We start from the raw sequence: 19,106 nt of genomic DNA on the forward strand, positions 1-19,106 counted from the left end.
CCAAACAAAAATAACAAAACCATCACTTGATAAAACGTAACTGTAGGGTTTTATTTCTGGATTCTCAGTCTGTTCCATTGATCTGAATGCCTACCTGTGCACAATACAACATTGTCTTGATCGCTGTAATTTATTAAAAACAATTTATAGACTTAGAATCAGGTAGTTTTAGTCTTCATTGATCTATAAAAATAATTAGTTTGTACTATGGTAGGTCTTTTGCATTTCCATATAAAGTTTAGATTGTTTGTAAATGTCCCCCCCCCCCCCCCCGCTTTTTTTTTTCAGACAAGACCTCACCACTATGTAGCTTTGGCTTCAGTTTGCACATTGTAAATTTTTGAAAAAAAATCAAAACTTATTGTTATTTAACTTTTTCCTTATATTTACCAGTTCTCTCTTTTGTTCACTATTATTGTGTTGGGGTTACATCTGTGACTTTACATCTATTAATATGTTTTATATAATTGGGTCACCCATGCTTGATGTGTATAATTTTAAATTATTTCCTCTTGTCATATTGTTCCCATAATCAGTGTCAAGTTATCTTCCTTAATTTCTCTGACTAGTTTTAGTGTAAAATCCCTTTTGTCAGACTTTAGAACAATGATACCTGATTGTTTTCTAGTGACATTTGCTAGGAATACTGTGTTCCATCTTTTCACCGTAAGATAGTGTCTGTCTTTGACAGTGAGGTTTATTCCTTGCAGAATACCCCCTGGCCCCAAATCAACCAGAGAGATCCTGTTTTTTAGTCTGATCTGCAAGTCCATATTTTCCTATTAGGAAACTGAGACTATATTCATAGTTGTTGTTGCACAGTGTGCACTAATTCATGTCCTTTTGTTGGTTTGTAGATCTTGTTTTCCTGTTCCTAATTTGCTTATACTGTCCCAGTGAGTTGTTTTCTGAAGCCTTGTGGCTATCTTTCTCTTCTAAAGGATTCAAGAATCTTCTATCGATACCATAAATTATCTTAGTGGCCATGGCCTGTTTTTGTTACAGAAGGGTTTTCTTTCTCCTTCAGTTATGACATAGTATAGTGGCAATTTCTCTTGCAGCTTTTGATGGTTTCTTTAGATTTAGGATTATAACTAGATGATGAAGGGAGTTTCTTTGCTGGTCATAACTGTTCTAAATGTCTTGTGCATATGGATGGGCATCCTTTCCCTTGATTTGGGAATGCTATGATTTTATTGAAATGTTTTGTATTGCTAACATTCTTCTTTCAGGTTCATAATTCATTTATTTGGTCTTTTCATAGTGTCCCATTGATTTCAAATGCTCTGTTCATTGAAAATTTGTGAATATTCCAGTTCCTCTCTTTGTCTTCAAGCCCTGACATTGCCCTTCCCATGACCCATTCTACTGGTGACACTTTCTGCAGATTTTTTTGTTTGACGTACTGAGTTTTTTGTTTCCAGTATTTCAGTTGGATTTTCTTCAGTATTTCCATCTCTTTGTTAAATTCTATTTTTATATCATATATTGATTTCCTTATTTCATCCAGCTATGTTCTCTGGAATTGATTTCATGAATGATCATCCTCTTTAATTTCTGTGAGCATACTTAGTATCATTCTTTTGAGTTCTTTGCAATTGGAAGCTATTACTCCAGTATTAGAAATCTGCTAAGCTGGGCAGTGGTGGAGCATGCCTTTGATCCCAGCACTCGGGAGGCAGAGGCAGGCGGATCTCTGTGAGTTCAAGGCCAGCCTGAACTACCCCAAATGAGTTCCAGGAAAGGCGCAAAGCTACACAGAGAAACCCTGTCTCGAAGAACAAAACAAAACAAAACAAAACAAAACAAACAAACAAAAAAGATATCTGCAAAGCAGTTATGTTGCCTTGGACTTTTGTAGCACGAATCCTAATTGGTCTTAATAAAAACCTGGAGCCAGATATCAGGCTAGATGCTGAAAGATCAGAGAGACAAAGGAACAAGCCACAGCCACCTCCCTCCTCCAACTACTCAGTCAAAAGGACAAATCACTCCTGCCTCCTCCCTCCTTATATTCCTTGTCTCTGCCCTGCCATATCACTTCCTGTCTTAACCTCCCTAATGTTGGGATTAAAGGCATGAGATTGCAAGTGCTGAGATCAAAGGTGTGTGCCACCACTGCCTGGCTCAGTTTCTCTTTCAGACTGAATCAATCTTGTGTAGCCCAGGGTGGCCTTGAACTCCTGATCTTCCTGCTTCTTCCTCCCAAGTGCTGGGATTAAAAGGGTGTGCCGCTACTGCCTGGCCTCTATGTCTAACTAGTGGTTGGCTTTGCCCTCTGATCTTCAGGCAAGCTTTGTATGTTAGAGTATACACAAAATATCACCAGATTTTCATGTTTGTGTTTTTGTCATTCAAGTTGCATATCTGGGGTTAATTTTTTATTTTTCATTTCCTTACTTAGCCTGTGTGTGTGTGTGTGTGTGTATGCGCACATATGCCACAGCGTATGTGTGGAGGTCAGAGGTCAACCTGTAGGAGCTGGTTCTCTCCTTCAACCAAGTGAGTCCCAGGGATTCAACTCAGATCTTCAATCATGCAAACAGCCATCTTGCTATCCCAGGATAAATTAAAAAAAAAAAAAACAATCCTTATTCTTTAACTGGAAATATCTGCAATATTCAAGAAAGACTAGGTTGTGGTAGAGTTGAGGTGTCCTTTTCCTCTGTTACACTGTTTGTTTGTGGTAACTGGCTGATCACCAGTACTTCCCCCTAGAGAACACTGCCTACAAAACAATCGATCTCCAAGATTAGGAACATTATGAAAAGTCATCTTTTAGTTGCCAATCACTTTAAGAAGGAACACTGATAGGGCTGTGTGCAGTAATATAGCAGTTACTGTGGTTATGTGTGGAATGCACAAAGAGTAAGACTACTAGTCAGGCAAGTCCAAATAGAAGGGACAAAGGAGGTAAGGTGAGACATTCTGGGCTAAAGGTAGAAGGAAAAAATGAGAGGCAAAGAAATGTACTCAGGTTAAAATAGTCATGGCTCTCAGGAGGCTTAGACGCAGCCCTCACAAACGATACCAGCCTGTGGTCTCTGGGAAAGCCTGTGAAAAGGAAAAGGGGGTGGGGATGGGGAATGAAAAAGGACAAGAACAAGGCAAGACAGAGCTGGTTTGCTTCTCCAACATTTGGCATTGTCCTAGTTTGCCTCTTGCTACTGCAATGAAACACTGAGCAAAATCACAGAGGCAGGCAGGTCTCTGAGTTTGGGGCCAGCCTGGTTACAGAGCAAGTTCCAGGACAGCCAGGGCTGTCTCAGGAAGGAAAAAAAAAAAAAAAGATGGTGACAAAAAGTTTTTATTTTGAAAAATAAAAACACAAACATAAACAAAAACAAAGCAAACAACAAAACACTGAACAAAACCAACTTTGAGAGAAGGGGGTTATTTGGCTTATAGGTTATAGTTCAACACAAAAGGAAGCCAGGGGAGGAACTCAAGGCAGGAACCTAGAAACAGGAAGCTGAGGCCACGGAGGAAAGCTGCTCCACTCACACCTGCTACTGCCCTTGGTGGTCACTCCATAGTCTTAGCATCTCCAATGTGCTAGGATCTCCACTGGAACAGAGACTACGCCTTCACCAACGGCCTCCAGGCTTCCCTCCAGGGACTCCAACCTTGCCATGTGGTGCCAAGTCTCAGCTTTTTTCTATGACCCCTTCAATCCTGGAGTTTTCCTGCTACCAAAACCAGTACTGCATGGGCAACATTTACATATTAACACATTTCGATATAGATATAGTCTTGGCTCCCTTTCCCAAAGATTCTGTGTGCTGACCCTGAGGAAGTATTTCCCAGAGATTTCACCTAATGATGCTTGTTTATTGTTAATCACAGCTGATTTTTTTTTTTTTTCAAACCCAGCAAACCAGCCGGGCGGTGGTGGTGGTGGTGGTGGTGGTGGTGGTGGTGGTGGTGGTGGTGGTGGTGGTGCACACCTTTGATCCCAGCACTTGGGAGACAGAGCCAGGCGGATCTCTGAGTTTGAGGCCAGCCTGGTCTACAGAGTGAGTTCTAGGACAGGCTCTAAATGCTACACAGAGAAACCCTGTCTTGAAAAAAACAAAAAACAAACAAAAAAAAAAATCAAAAAACCAATTATCTATTGTCTCAGTTAAGGAAAGGTTTCACTTCCTAGATTCTTAATTCAAATATATCACACCAATGGCCCTGATGCAATCTCTGAGGAACTCACAAATGTGAGGAGTCAAGGAATCCCTGAGTGAATGTGTGCTGTTGACTTGAGCTCACTGGAAGAAGGAAACACTCCAAACTGAGCCAATTCCTTCAAAACACACTCTGGACTTCCTTTCCTGCTTTGTAAAGCTCCCGTGTTACGTTGCTACTGAAGCTAAAGATGTTCAGTACCACCTACGTCTGTTGATGGCTGTTCCCTGTCTTCACCCAGTTTATTTAACGGAGAGTCTAGCAAATCGTGTGCAGGCCCTGTGCATGATGTCTCAATCTCTGTGAACTCCTATGTGCTCTGGTTCTGTTGTGTGTAGAAGGCTTTGATTCTTCAGAGTTCTCTATCCCCTCTGGCTCTTACACTCTTTGCACCTCTTCTGCAGGGTTCCCTGAGCCCTGAGAGGAAGGATTTAACGGAGATTATCCCATTTAGGGCTGAGTGTTCCAAGGTCTTTCATTCTCGGTATAACGTCTAGCTGTGGGTCTCTGTATTTGTTTCTACCTGCTGCAGGAGGATGTAAAATCTCTAGTTCTGAGAGAATACAATTTGTAAAATCAGATAAGCTTATTTTTCAAAGCCTATTTTAAAAGAATTTATGGAAAAGACATCAAAATGTGATCCTCTGGCTAAGCCTAGTGGTACTCAGTGTGATTTCAGCACATGTAGCTGAGACAGGAGGACTGCAAGTTTGAGGCCAGCCTGGACTAAGTGAAAGCCTGTGTCAAAACACAACAAAACACTAAGCCAGGCAGTGATAGCACACACCTTTAATCCCAGCATTCAGAAGGTAGAGGCAGGAGGATCACTTTGAGTTCAAGGTCAGTCTGTCTACAGAGAGTTCCAGGACAGCCAAGGCTACACAGAGAGACCTTGTTTCAAAAAGCAAGCAAACAAAACAAAACACCAAAAAAGTGATCCTCTAATACATATACCAAGTTTCCTCTTTAAAAAAAAATTTTATGTGTATAGGTGTTTTGCCTGTATGTACATCTGTGCCTGTGGAGGCCAAAAGAAGGTGTTGGATACTGTGGAGCTGGAGTTACAGGCAGTGTGAGCCATCACATGAGTACTAAGAGTGGAGCTGGTTCTCTGGAAGAGCAGCCAGTGTTCTTGACCACTGGGCCATCAAGTTTCTTTTTCTTTACAAGAGAAATGTTGAAGATACTAAGAGATTTTATAAGATAAATTTAGAGAGAAGGATAAAGAAATAAGTTTAAGAATTCCGTATGGCGGGCTGGAGAGCTGGCTTAAGAGTTAAGAGCACTGGCTGTTCTTCCAGAGGTCCTGAGTTTGATTCCTAGCAACCACATGATGGTTTATAACCATCTGTAATGAAATCTGGTGCCCTCTTCTGGCCTGCAGGAATGAAGGCAGAATACTGTATGCATAATATATATTTTTTAAAAAATTTCCGAATGGCTCTAAACTTGCATTCATGTTTTTAATTTTGTGTGCATATTGTGTGAGCTTAGGGAGCAAGCATATCGCATAGCTTGCATAGAGGTCAGAGGACAATTTGGTTGTGGGATCTGTTTTCTTCTTTCACCTTTATGTGGATTCCAGGGATCAAACTAAAGTTGTAGGGCTTTGTAGGGCTTGTGTGACAAGTGCTTTTTTTTTTTTTTTAAAGACTTATTTATTTATTTACTATGTATACGGTGCTTTGTCTGCATGACCAGAAGAGGGCACCAGATCTCATTACAGATATTTGTGAGCCACACTATGTGGTTGCTGGGAATTGAACTCAGAACCTCTAGAAGAACAATCAATGCTTTTAACCGCTGAGCCATCTCTCCAGCCCATGACAAGTGCTTTTACCTGCTCTAGGTCATCTCACTGGCTGCTAAATTTGGACAGATTTTACAGAATCTCTTGAAACTAATTTTTTTTTTTTTGTTTTTTCGAGACAGGGTTTCTCTGTGTAGCTTTGCGCCTTTCCTGGGACTCACTTGGTAGCCCAGGCTGGCCTCGAACTCACAGAGATCCGCCTGGCTCTGCCTCCCAGAGTGCTGGGATTAAAGGCGTGTGCCACCACCGCCCGGCTGAAACTAATTTTGATTGCTATTATATAACATTACAATAAATAGCATATATAATGTTTCACAAATGTTTTAAAAGCACAAAACCTAGAAGAAACAAGTTAGTTAGCATGATAGTGTACATTTGTAATGCCAGTATTGAGGAAACTGAAGTGGAAAGTTTTGAGTTCAAGGCTAGCCTGGGCTACATAGTAAAATCCTATCTCCCATCTCAAAGAAAAAAAAGAAATAAAAGGGAGGGGGTTGGGGAAGGAAAGACAAAATAGATAAGTTGAGCCTTTCAATTTTTATGAAAGGGCAAATAGAAATTATTTTGAATGCAATGCCCCACCTCTTTTTCAGTACAGGAGATTGAACCTAGTGCCTCGTGCTTGTTAGGCACTCTATCACAAGCTTGACTTTTGAATTATGAGGGGGAAATAACCCAAATAGATATCAAGTACTACTCAAAATTTCTGAATGCTATCACCCAAAACTACAGTATCACTTTGACCGTATAGATAGATAAGCAATCTATGTGTTTAACTGCCAATATCATCTACCAGAGTGGAAGTAACAAGTTTTCGTGAGATGGTGGCACAGGCCTTTAATCCCAGCACTTGGGAGGAAAGAGGAGGGTGGATCTCTGTGATTTTGAGGCCATACTGGTCTACAGTGTGAGCTCCAGGCCAGCCAGGGCTACAAAGAGAAATCCTGTCTCGAAAACCAAACCAAAACAAAAAACTAAAAAAGAAAAAGAAACTGTCTTTACATATGAATATTGGGAGATTTATTAATGATACATAGGTATATAATTCTTTTGTGCTGTTTTATTATTTTTAGATATCAATATTTAGCCCAGGCTGGTCCAGAACACATGATCCTCTGGAACGATGGGATTACAGGTATGTGCTACCATGTCTAGCTTAGTTTTGTAGGCTTTTCTTTTAAAACTTAAAAAATGTGTCAATGTGGGCACATGTGTTTTTGTGTGTGTGTGTGTGTGAACATGCACATGTATGCACATGTGTGTAGAGGCCAGATGTCAACTTCCAGCATCTTTACTCAAGGCATAACAACCTTGTTTTTTGAGACAAGGTCTCTCTCTCATTGGCCTGGAGCTTGTAATTAGGCTAGGCTGGCTGGCCAGTAGCCCCAAGTCTCTGGTTTGCATTCCCAGAGCTGGGATTACAGGCATACACCACCCTGACTAGCATTTTATCTGGGTTCTGGGATCGAACTTAAATCCTTACTCTTGTATGACAAACACTTTACTAAGCATGCTCTTTCACCAGCAGTGTGGGCTTGCTCTCTGTATGGACTTTATCAAGTTCTCATACTTGCTAGCCAAGTACTACTCTACCACCGAGCTACACCCTTGGCTTGTTTCTTTTTGGGGGTAGGTGTGTGTGGGGGTGGGGGTGGGGACAGGCTTTCTTTGTGTAGTTTTGGTGCCTGTCCTGGAACTCGCTCTGTAGACCAGGCTGGCTTTGAACTCACTCACAGAGACCCGCCTGGCTCTGCCTCCCGAGTGCTGGGATTAAAGGCTTGCGCAGCCGCCGCCGCCGCCTCCCTGCCTTAGCTCGTTTCTTGACATGGATTGAAAACAGATGAATAAAATTATTCCTATTCACCTCATCCCCCCATGTGTATTATCAAAATCATATTATTGCTTAATCTCTCAATGTCAAGTTTCAATTATGGAATTTATAAATAGGGTTATAAATTAATCTCAAAAATAAATCTTCATGAATAAATAAATAAATCTTCAAACACGGCATTTACTTACTACTTTCAAGCTTGTGAATTAAAAACAAGCTTGCCACAAGATATGACACTTCAGAATACTTCTTGAAAAATAAACGATCATGAAAATAGAAGGTCAGTACAGTCGATGAGACTTTCTTACTTGCTACTGTCCCCTGGGCTCACTGTTCTGGTCAGACAGGATTTGGTTTTGGTCTGCAAATAATACGTTAAAGGAGTTTTGAAAGAAATAAAAACAAAACTCTCAGCTAAATTTAAACTTCAGATAAAGTAATACGGGGAGGAATTAAGCGCGTTCGGTTTTTTTTTTTTTAAGTTCTTTAATGTTTTACGCGAGTCGTGTATTTTTATTTGCTAAAACTTGCACCTCACCAAAGACAAGGCCGTCCAAGCTCTTTACAACTGAAACAGCTTTCGGCAACCTGTCAGGACTGTCAGTTTGCTATGCTCTGTGGCTTTGACCCAGTCTCTCCGGGTTCCACATTTCTAAGCGACGGACACGACACCTACCTCGAAAACAACAACTTGGGGCTTAAGTAAATCGTATGCCCTCAGCGCTCACTAGATGGTTGAGAAACCGGGCGGGCGGCTCGTGGCCGCTCAGCTACCAGAGGCTCGGCGCCGGCCCGGCCTAGCCTCACTCAACCCGCCACACCTCGAAAAACAGGGAGCAGGGCAGCCCAACTGCGGAGAACGGCGAGGTTCCCCACGCCTTCACACACCCAGTGCAACGTAAGGAGAAGGGACAGAAAGCTTAGCATCGCTGGGAGGAGGGCACGTGACACCGCTCAGTCACTTCCGGTTCGGAAAACCTGCCGCGCCAGCCCTCAGCCTGCACTTTCAACAAAACGCCGGGGCGTGTTATCCCCCCCCCCCCCCGGCACCTTTACACTTCCTTCCTTCTTTGCCTTTAACCCATGTGGAATACCAACACCAAGGCGCTTGGATCTCGGCACGAGCGGCAATGACAAGGACGAGCCGGTTAAGCGCGCGTGTGGCGAAAGTGCGGGTCGGGAAGGCGGTGCGCTTTCTGCTCCCGCCGCGCCTTCTGCTCCCCGCCGGCCGGAAGTCCCTGTTCTGAATGGGTCTGGAGCCGGCGGCCGCCGCTCCTCCGTGCGGGCTTCACGCCGGGCGACTCTGCATCTCGGCTCCCGTCGGCCGCTAGGTTCATGTGGAGGCTCCCAGGCCGCGTCGCGCTTCGTCGGGTCGGGTCGGTGGTGGAGGCGTGCAGCCGGGCCGAGGCCGCAGCCGAGGCCGAGACCCCCGCGCGCGCCATGGAGCGCGCAGTGGTGCGCTGTGTGCCCTCGGAGCCCAAGCTCAGCCTGTCTTTCGCGCTGGCCGACGGCAGCCACAAGAACATGCAGCGCGACCAGAGCGAGCCTCTGGGCCGGGCCCTCAGCCGGATCGCCACCAACGCCCTGAAGGGCCACGCGAAGGTCGCCGCTGCCAAGAAGAACAGGAAGAGCCGAGCCCACTCGAGCGGCGGCGCGGCCTGCGCGGCGACGGGGCCCGAAGCGGCCGCGGCCTGCGAGCCGGTGGTGAAGCTGTACTACCGAGAGGAGGCCGTGGCGGAGGATGTGCTCAACGTGGATGCCTGGCAGGACGGCGCCGTGCTGCAGATCGGCGATGTCAAGTACAAGGTAGAGCGCAACCCGCCTGCCTTCACGGAGCTGCAGTTGCCGCGCTACATCATGGCCGGCTTCCCGGTGTGCCCCAAACTCAGCCTGGAATTCGGGGATTCCGCCAGCTCCGTGTTCCGCTGGTACAAAGAAGTCAGACCCGGTGCGGCAGAGCCCGGGGACAGCGGCCTCGCGTCCTCGTCTCGCTCCTTGCCGTCTTCAGCTTGGACCGAGACGGGTGTCGACGAGCGCGTCTACACCCCGTGCAACGCGGACATCGGGCTCCGGCTCAAGCTCCGCTGCACCCCGGGCAACGGGCAGCGCTTCGGGCCAAGCCGCGAGCTGGAAAGCGTGTGTCCGGTGGAGGCCGGGCCTGGCACCTGCACTTTTGACCATCGACACCTGTACACCAAGAAGGTGACAGAGGACGCCTTCATCCGTACTGTCTCCTACAACATCCTGGCAGACACGTACGCCCAGACTGAGTTCTCTCGGACAGTCCTGTACCCGTACTGTGCCCCCTACGCCCTGGAGCTTGACTACCGCCAGAACCTTATCCAGAAGGAGCTCACGGGCTACAACGCAGACCTCATCTGTTTGCAGGAGGTGGACCGCGCAGTGTTCTCCGACAGCTTGGTGCCGGCCCTGGAGGCCTTCGGGCTGGAGGGCGTGTTTCGAATCAAACAGCACGAAGGCCTGGCCACTTTCTACCGGAAGTCAAAGTTTACCCTCCTTAGCCAACACGACATTTCTTTTCAAGAAGCCTTGGAGTCGGACCCTCTGCACAGAGAATTACTAGAGAAACTGGCTTTGAACCCTCTAGCGCAGGAGAAGGTCCTCCAGAGATCGTCTGTCCTTCAGGTCAAGTAACTCTGCCTGTTTTCTTCATATTCACCCATGTTTAGGGGCCTTCGGAGTGCAGGGGTGGTGTTGGTACTTATTGAAACTGTCTAGATTGCATTTCTTTGAAGTATGTTTGCCCTAGTGTGGCCAGTGTGCCCGGTTCATTAATGCAGCACATATTAAGCACCCCTGGTGTGCCGAACTACGCCACAGGTTGCCTTGGAGAAGATGAATAGAGATATTCTTAGTGCTTACATTCCAGGTAATGTAAAGTACACACGAAATTCAGTAATGATAGTAACTTGCCAAGCACTGTTTTAGAGCACCTTAAAGCAGTTCCAAGTATAAGTGCCTCTTGGTTCAGGACCTGTTTCATAACTATTGTTACCTAGTATGTAAAAAAAAAAAAAAAAAAAAGATTGGCTTTTTAGTCTGTTTTACAGATATTATTTCATAAATGAGAAAATGTTCAAATGCTCTTACTCTGGTTCATAGACTTATGAACCAGGAGTCTTAGCCAGTTGACTAGGGTAGCATTATTGTTCAGGGTGTGAACTGCTTCTTAGCTTAAAAGTGTCTGGCTGTGGTAGCGCACGCCTTTAATCCCAGCACTCAGGAGGCAGAGGCAGGCGGATCTCTGTGAGTTCTAGGCCAGCCAAGTCAATAGAGCAAGATCCAGGATAGGCACCAAAGCTACACAGAGAAACCCTGTCTCGAGGGGAAAAAAACAAAAAACCTTGCAATATCAAATTTAAAAGATGTTATCTTAGTTTTCAAGGGACTATGGAATAAAATAGTTCAGCCTACAGTCTTTGGTTTTTCAAGACAAGGTTTCTCTGTGTAGTTTTGGTGCCTTTTCCTGGATCTCAGGCTGTAGACCAGGCTGGCCTTGAACTCACAGAGATCTGCCTGGCTCTGCCTCCCGAGTGCTGGAATTAAAGGCGTGCGCCACCACCAGGCTCAGCCTACAGTTTTAAGAACAAAACATTCTGGAGGGTGGGAATATTGTGGCACCGGCCCTTTAATCCCAGCACTTTGGAGGAAGAGGCAGGTGGATATCTGATTTTGAGGCCAGTCTAGTTTACATAGTTGTGTCCAGAACAGCCAGGACTGAATAGTGAGAAACCATCTCAAGCAACAGAAAGTTCTGGGTAGATTGGCAGACACCAACTGAACTCTTGGCGTTTCCTATTGTAGATTTCAGTTCTTCAGTCTACAAAGGACTCTTCTAAAAAGATATGTGTTGCTAATACCCATCTCTACTGGCACCCAAAAGGTAGGTTTTATTTAGTTTTACAAGTGACTTAATGTAATTAAAGCTGTTTTACTTACACACACACACACACACACACACACACACACACACACACACACACACCTTGATTTTAGTTGATTTTTTTTGGATAGAGCTTTGAAATATGTTGGCCTAGAACTTGAAATCCTCCTGCCTCAGCCTCCTCAGAGCTTAGATTCCAGATATGTACCCCCACCCCAACCCTATACAAACATTTATCTAGAATTTGACTCCAATGCCATAGGTGATTATTTAAAGTTGCTAAAGCTGCTTTTATAAAAATGTCTTGGGCCCAGATGGCTCAGCTGGTAAAGGTGCCCCCATCAAACCTGATGACCTAAGTTCAATCCCAGGGACCTGCATGGTGGAAGGAGGACCAACTCAATGTGAATTGTCCTCTGAACTCCACACAGACACCAAGACACATCCCACCTGTCACACACACTAAATGTAAAAATGTGTATGTGTGCACATACATATACATGTTGAATATTACTCAGGGACCATAATTTGTGAGGGGTCCCCCTCTCTTTGGGGAGGGCTTTAAAAAGTACTTACACTAATTTCATTTGTTTGTAGGTGGATATATTCGTCTCATTCAAATGGCAGTAGCTTTGGTTCACATTAGACATGTTTCGTGTGACCTGTATCCTGGCATACCAGTTATATTTTGTGGAGACTTTAATAGCACACCATCAACAGGAATGTATCATTTTGTCGTCAATGGCAGCATTACAGAGGATCACGAAGACTGGGCTTCCAATGGGGAAGAGGAAAGGTGCAACATGTCTCTCACACACCTTTCCAGACTGAAAAGTGCTTGTGGTGAACCTGCTTACACAAATTATGTTGGTGGCTTCCACGGATGTCTAGATTACATTTTCATTGACTTAAATGCTTTCGAGGTTGAACAGGTTATACCGTTACCTAGTCATGAAGAAGTTACCACCCACCAGGCCTTACCTAGTGTTTCTCATCCTTCTGATCACATAGCACTGGTATGTGATTTAAAATGGAAATAGATTTTGCTTCATTGAGTCTGAAAAGGAAGCTAGTTACTTTTCAGGAAATTTAATATGAATCAGAGCTTATATAAAAAAAAAATCTTCAAAGAGGAAATCTAGTCACTAAACTTTATTATGGTCATTCCCTGTTAGTTATGTCCCAGATGGCTTTGTTACAGAACCAATTCATGTTTGCATCATATAATACCCTTTTCCTCTTTATAATTTCCTACATGTGGAGGAAAACATATTTATGATTAGCCAAGAAAAAAATTGAATTATTGTGTACATTTTATAAGTTTTTTTAATCTGGTAATTAAGATTTTTAAGTACTCTTTGAATAATCTCATAATTTTTCTTTCATAACACATTTTACATTGAATTATGTTCATATAATTGGGGGAGGAGGAGACATGCAGGTAAAAGATGGAAGACTTCAGAGAGACATGGAATACATTAGTCTATCACTACCTCAGTTTGGTTAGAATTTATTATAATTTTAGAGCTTTAACAAAAGATTAAAATATTCCATTACCAATTGTTACAGCTTCTTCATTTTTCAGTTAACAAGGTATTTCCTCATTTCTAGAATTTTGTGTTTAGTGTACAAAGGATGGCACAAATGTGCAGAATCTGTTCTCATTCAACTTCAGCCCATTTTAATAGTAAGGTGCAAGCACAGTGGACTCTTCAAAGGGAGCAGCAACAGCACTTGATCCCCTTGTCTTCACTCTTGATCGTGACAAATATATGTAAACACACAGGGTACTTGACCATATGATAGCAAGTTACAGCACAGTTATTTTATGAGAACCTTCTGATAGGGGCTTCAAATTGTACATGAACCATTGAGCATTTCTAAGCGGGAAGTGTTTTCAAAATTGTAGTTCTTATAAGGAGGAAAAGGGAGCCAGGCATGGTGCTTTATAGCTGTAATCCTAGCACTCAGGAGTCTGAGGTAGGGCTGCTTTGAGTTCAATAGTAGTCTGGGTTACACAGTTCAAGGCCAGTTTGGGCTACGTAAATAGGAAAAAAAGGGAGACAGTGGGCTTTTGCCAATATCTGAAACAAACTTTTCCTTTTTCTTTTTTCTTTTTTGGTTTTTCGAGACAGGGTTTCTATGTGTAGCTTTGCGCCTTTTCTGGAACTCGCTTTGGAGACCAGGCTGGCCTTGAACTCATAAAGGTGCCTCTGCCTCCCGAGTGCTAGGATTAAAGGTGTGTACCACCACTGCCTGGCTGGAACAAACTTTTTATAGACTTAAGGATTGTAGTTTGAGTAACAGAAGAGTGCCACATAATTTATATATAAAAGAAAATTTAAAAATGAAGCCAAACATTTTAAGAGGAGAAATTACAAGTTGTATTAAGTAATATCTAGTTTAGATAACTAAGTTTTACTAAATTTGTTGTCACCATACCTTACTGGTAATGCTTTAGCTATTGCCTTTTGATGTTCAGAATTCACACTATAGCATAGCTTATATTTCTGCAGTTAATTTCTGGCTTAGATAGTAAAGGCTTGTTACCTCAAAAAGAGGTTTAATTTCCCAGTCTTGAAGCCTTTATTTCAAATTTTTTAATTTCTAACCCAATACCATAAGAACTTTCCTCTTTTGAAAATGTCTTTTCCCCCATATTCTTCTAATGTAATTTGTTTTCATATTCTATCAGATACCCTTAAGTTAATAAGTCTGAGAATATAAACATTTCACCTGCACTGCAGATTGAACCTTATTCAAATTATTTAAAGGGAAATAATCATTAAGGTGGCAGTTTCTTGGGATCTTGTTTAAAAAAAATTAGCTCATGAAACATTGATGCTACCAAATTGTGCCTTCCTAAATATGGTAGTGGGTTATTTTGTTTGTTTCTTTTCCTGAGGATCAAATTCAGGGCCACTGAGTTACATTCCCATCCATATATATTTTGAGAGCATTTCAATGGCAGTTTATATAGTCAGAACTAGTTCTTTTGCAAAATTTTTTTTCAAGATTGTTTCTGTGTTGCTGGGGATTGAATCCAGAATCCTGAGCATGCTAAACATGTGTAGTACTGCCAAACTACAGTAGCAACACTTTTTAAAATTTGGGCTTGTTTTGCTTTCAGATATGCATGTTCACAAATTTTAACACCAACTCTTAAGGAGTTGACAGTAATTACTCAGCAAGAAGTCAACATTTTGAAAGAAAACTGTTTAATGTGAGACTATTCATACCCCCCCCCCCAAAAAAATGCATTGAGATCCTTTATTTAATCCAATGGTGGGCATGAATTGTGGTCAGAGAAACTAGAATTTACCAAACATCCCAAGTCCTTAAATTTGATATTTGTGGATTAAATGATATAATCAGATTATATACAGATATTTCAGGATATTCAGATAATGAAGTATAAAGATTTGACTATAAAAGAGCATACAGGTGTTAGGATGACTGGAGTGCAAAGACAGGGAACTCTACAAAAATTCTATAAATACCATACCAAAATCTATTTGTACTTGCAAGTTAGTACAAGGTGTTAATCGGAGTGTTTAAGCTATCTTTGTGGTTGAGTTTTTCTATTACATTTGGAGTTTTTAATTCATTTTATTTTAATAAATATGAGAAGTCTAGCAACTTTGGGGTAAACCACATTTTATGTCACAAGTTCTTGCTGAAGGAAAAGTATTTTAGAGCAGGTTCTTCTGTTAAAATCAACTCCTACACTGTCCCCATAATGAACACTAATTTTGTAATTCATTTGTAAAACCATTTCTGGCTACAGTGTTGTGGCTTTATTCACTTGGTATGTTTTTCAGGTTCATCCATGTTATAATATGTACCAATACTTCATCTTTTTTTATAGCTGAGTATTTTCTACTGTGTGGATAATACATCTTGCTTATCTGACCATGTGGATTGTTTCTTTTTGCTGTTGTGACTAGTACTATGGATATTTGTGCTCAAATTTTCCGTTGAACATTTGGAGGGGGGCAGTGCTAGGGAATCCTGGATTGGTATATGTTAGGCAAATATTCTACTACTGAGCTACAACCCAGAGCATCTGTTTTTCAGAGTCAATTGCTGGGTCGTAATTCTCTTTAGCTTTCTGGAACACTGCTAGGCCTTCTCACCATGGCTACACTATCGTATATACTCACTCACTGTTGTGTGGACATTCAGTTTTCCCTCCATCCTCAAACTTATTTCTACCACCACTTTCCCCCAACCCACCAAGAGAGGCTTTCTCTGTGGAGCCCTGGCTATCCTGGAACCCCCTTTGTGGATCAGGCTGGCCTCAAACTTAAGAGATCCACCTGCCTCTGCCTCCTGAGTGCTGGGATAAAAGGTGTGTGCCACGTCACTGGGCTTTTACTTCCATTTTTTAAAATGGTCATCCTAGTTCACATGAAGTGATACTCTAATGACGCATTTCTAACTTTTGAATTGAAGTTGTTGAAGTCATAAACATGCTTTATTCTAAATAATTTACCAAACCTCTTTTTCTAGAGCCTACCTTCAGCAACTGCTACTTCTTTTTATGGGTTTGTGCCAAGTGGAAAAGGTCTTACTGCTTCCTTTGAAGAAAACTAAATATCAGAGTTCAAAATACCACAACCTTGAATATAAACAAAAAAATTATGGTAAAAACCCAAAATGTTCACAACAAAAGGCCATTTTTTTTTACACTTCAGCAATTTGAGAGAACTTACTTTAAAATAGGACCACTTTAAATCCAGATTAGTAGATAGCATGAATGTATAAATACTAATTACTGAGAAATGAGATAAATATAATTGAGTATAATAATAAATTCTAATGTGTAATCATAAAAAGTTCAAGCTATTAGATTTTTTAAATCCCTAAATTCAAGGTAACTTTTAAACTGTAAACCAATAAATTAAGCTGACATCTTGTTAAATAAGGGGTGGGGAACTATTACTTGGCCACTTTTAGTATAGATGCTAAAATTTATATAAAAATTATAATTTCAAACATTAAGTGTAATCTGTTGAGTTGGCTGGTACCAGCCTCTATATATAACTATTAATGAGTGACATCTGAAACATTAAACCTAAGCCTGAAGAGACCACTCAGTGGTTAAGAGTGCTCACTCTTCCCAGAGAACCTGGGGTTCATTTCCCAGCATCCACATGGTGGCTCACAACCTCCTGTAACTCCAGTTCCAGGAATCCAGTATCTTCTGCTGGCATCTCTGGCCACCGGGCATGCACCTGGGTACAAAGACACATGGCAGGCAAAACACCCATACCCATAAATTAAAAAAATTTTTTTTAAATGCCATCAACAAAAACCATTAAAGCTCTCAGTTCAGCTGGCTTAATACCACTTTCATCTGCCAGTCGGATTCATTCTGATAAGAACCTTTTGTTGGTTTTGTCAAAACCCAAGTTCTGTAATGTTTTGTTTTTTTCAAGACAGGGATTTTCTGTGTAGCCCTGGCTGTCCCAGAATTCACTATGTAAACTAGGCTGGCCTCAAACTGCCTGCCTTAGCCTCTGGAGTGCTGGAATTAAAGGCTTGAACCACCACCACCAGGCTTAAACTGCTTTTTATTGTTAAGAGCTATTAGTATAGTTAGTCACACACTAACAGAAACCCTGTACTTACAGGTCATCACCCGTTTGATCTGACAACCCTTTACCTGTTATCGCCATGAAATGTCTGCTTTGGACTTTCATAAATGCGAAGAAATATAGTCTTGTGATTGGCTTCTTCTTTCACCTAGGCTGTTTAGGTACTTCCATATTGTAGCATCAGTACTGAGCTTTTTCTAAAATGTATTTTTCCATTGTTATGTTATACACATTTATCTACTTATAGACGGATGGGTATTTGTACTGCTTCCACAAATAATGTTGCTATAAACATTTGTGTACAAATTGTGTGTGGGTGTTTTCATTTCTCTTGAGTATTCCTCTTCCACAGGATAATTGTTGGGTCATATGGAAAAATATTTAGCTTTTGGGACATTTAGCTAGAGTAAAAAAGCAGGTACACAATCCCTACCAGAAATACACAAGGACTCTAATTTCTGCACATCCTCAACATTACTAGCTTTATTCTTTAATAATAAAAGGTATTCTAGTATGAAGTGGTACTGGTTTTGCTTTTTAATTTACATTCCTCTAGGGAACATGTCTTCCCTATTTATAAGACTCCTAATGGCCTCCTAAAACAGTATCACAGGCTGTATCACTTTGTGTGTGGGGTGGGATCACAAGTGATAAATTAAGCACATGCATTAACAATAAATAGAACTATAATAAAACCACTTAAACTCTTTTTTTTTGGAGCTGAGGATCGAACCCACAGTCTTGTGCTTGCTAGGCAAGCGCTCTACCACTGAGCTAAATCCCAACCCCCTACTTAAACTCTTAATTCTTTTGAAAATTTCCCGTTCTGTGGGGGGGTTTTTTGAGACAGGGTTTCTCTGTAGCTTCGGAGCCTGTCCTGGAACTCACTCTGTAGACCAGGCTGGCTTCAAACTCACAGAAATCCACCTGCCTCTGCCTCCTGAGTGCTGGAATTAAAGGCATGCACCACCACCGCCCGGCTTGGTTTTTTTTTTTTTTTTTTTTTTTTTAAACAAGGTTGAACACAAGAACTGAAATTGTAGAAAGCAAAAGTGTAGAGAAGAGAAAACTATCATACATCCCTATTTGAAAAACTTTATGTCTGGACAAAACAAAAACCCCAGTGTAACTAAAGCCAGAACAGTTCCTAAGAGTTAGACCTTAAGTGCCCATGAAAACTTCATTGGCGAAGTAGAAACTGCGGACAAGGCAGAAGGACCTGGTTCCACTTCTACTCTACCAGTGACCTGGAAGGCACCACCTGCACAGCGGCCTCACTTGTTTTTTGATCTGAATCTTGGTATTGCTGTCCACTGAATCCAATTTAGACACCTAAACATAGTTTATAACCAGTTTTTATTTTATCAACAATTTAAAAATACACATTTTACAAGCATGTAGAAATAGATTTTTGAAGCCAGGCATAGTGGCACACACCTTTAATCTTGGGCACTGGGGAGGCAGAGGCAGGTGGATCTCTGTGAGTTTAAGACCAGGCTGGACTACATAGCAAGTTCCAGAATAGGCAGGATTGTTACAGACAAACCTGTCTCAAAACAGCAAAAATTTTGATCCATGAGTTTATATAAACCTCTAAGAGCTATTAAAAAATCATAAAAAAATTAAAAGTTTATAATACACGAGAAAAATTTATTAATAGACAAAAATCTATTCTATCTAGTATAGTTATGGTATGTACCATTGTTGTTGCCTTAACAAGTAAGTCACATACAGCTTTGTGTTGACATTGTGAAACATTAAGTTACAAAGTGCTTGTAGCCTATT

General features: G+C 41.9%; 2 protein-coding genes across 4 annotated transcripts in view; one reads left to right on the forward strand and one right to left on the reverse strand.

Moving 5' to 3' along the window:
• Positions 1-8,797, reverse strand: part of Dnah12 (dynein axonemal heavy chain 12) — a 175,954-nt gene extending 167,157 nt beyond the window's left edge. For all 3 annotated transcript variants that reach the window (XM_037208770.1, XM_037208769.1, XM_037208768.1), the window contains exon 1: positions 8,494-8,797. The gene's annotated coding sequence lies outside the window, so the exon portion shown is untranslated. The remainder of the gene's footprint in view (positions 1-8,493) is intronic.
• A 237-nt stretch (positions 8,798-9,034) lies between these two features.
• On the forward strand, positions 9,035-15,633 carry Pde12 (phosphodiesterase 12). The gene is made up of 3 exons (XM_028882423.2): positions 9,035-10,463; positions 11,643-11,721; positions 12,319-15,633. Exons 1-3 carry the CDS (start codon positions 9,153-9,155, stop codon positions 12,759-12,761), a joined length of 1,833 nt encoding a protein of 610 aa, XP_028738256.1. The 5' UTR covers positions 9,035-9,152; the 3' UTR covers positions 12,762-15,633.
• Positions 15,634-19,106: the final 3,473 nt, after the last annotated feature.

Source organism: Peromyscus leucopus, chromosome 9 (assembly GCF_004664715.2).
Source record: "Peromyscus leucopus breed LL Stock chromosome 9, UCI_PerLeu_2.1, whole genome shotgun sequence".
Taxonomy (NCBI): Eukaryota; Metazoa; Chordata; class Mammalia; order Rodentia; family Cricetidae; genus Peromyscus; species Peromyscus leucopus.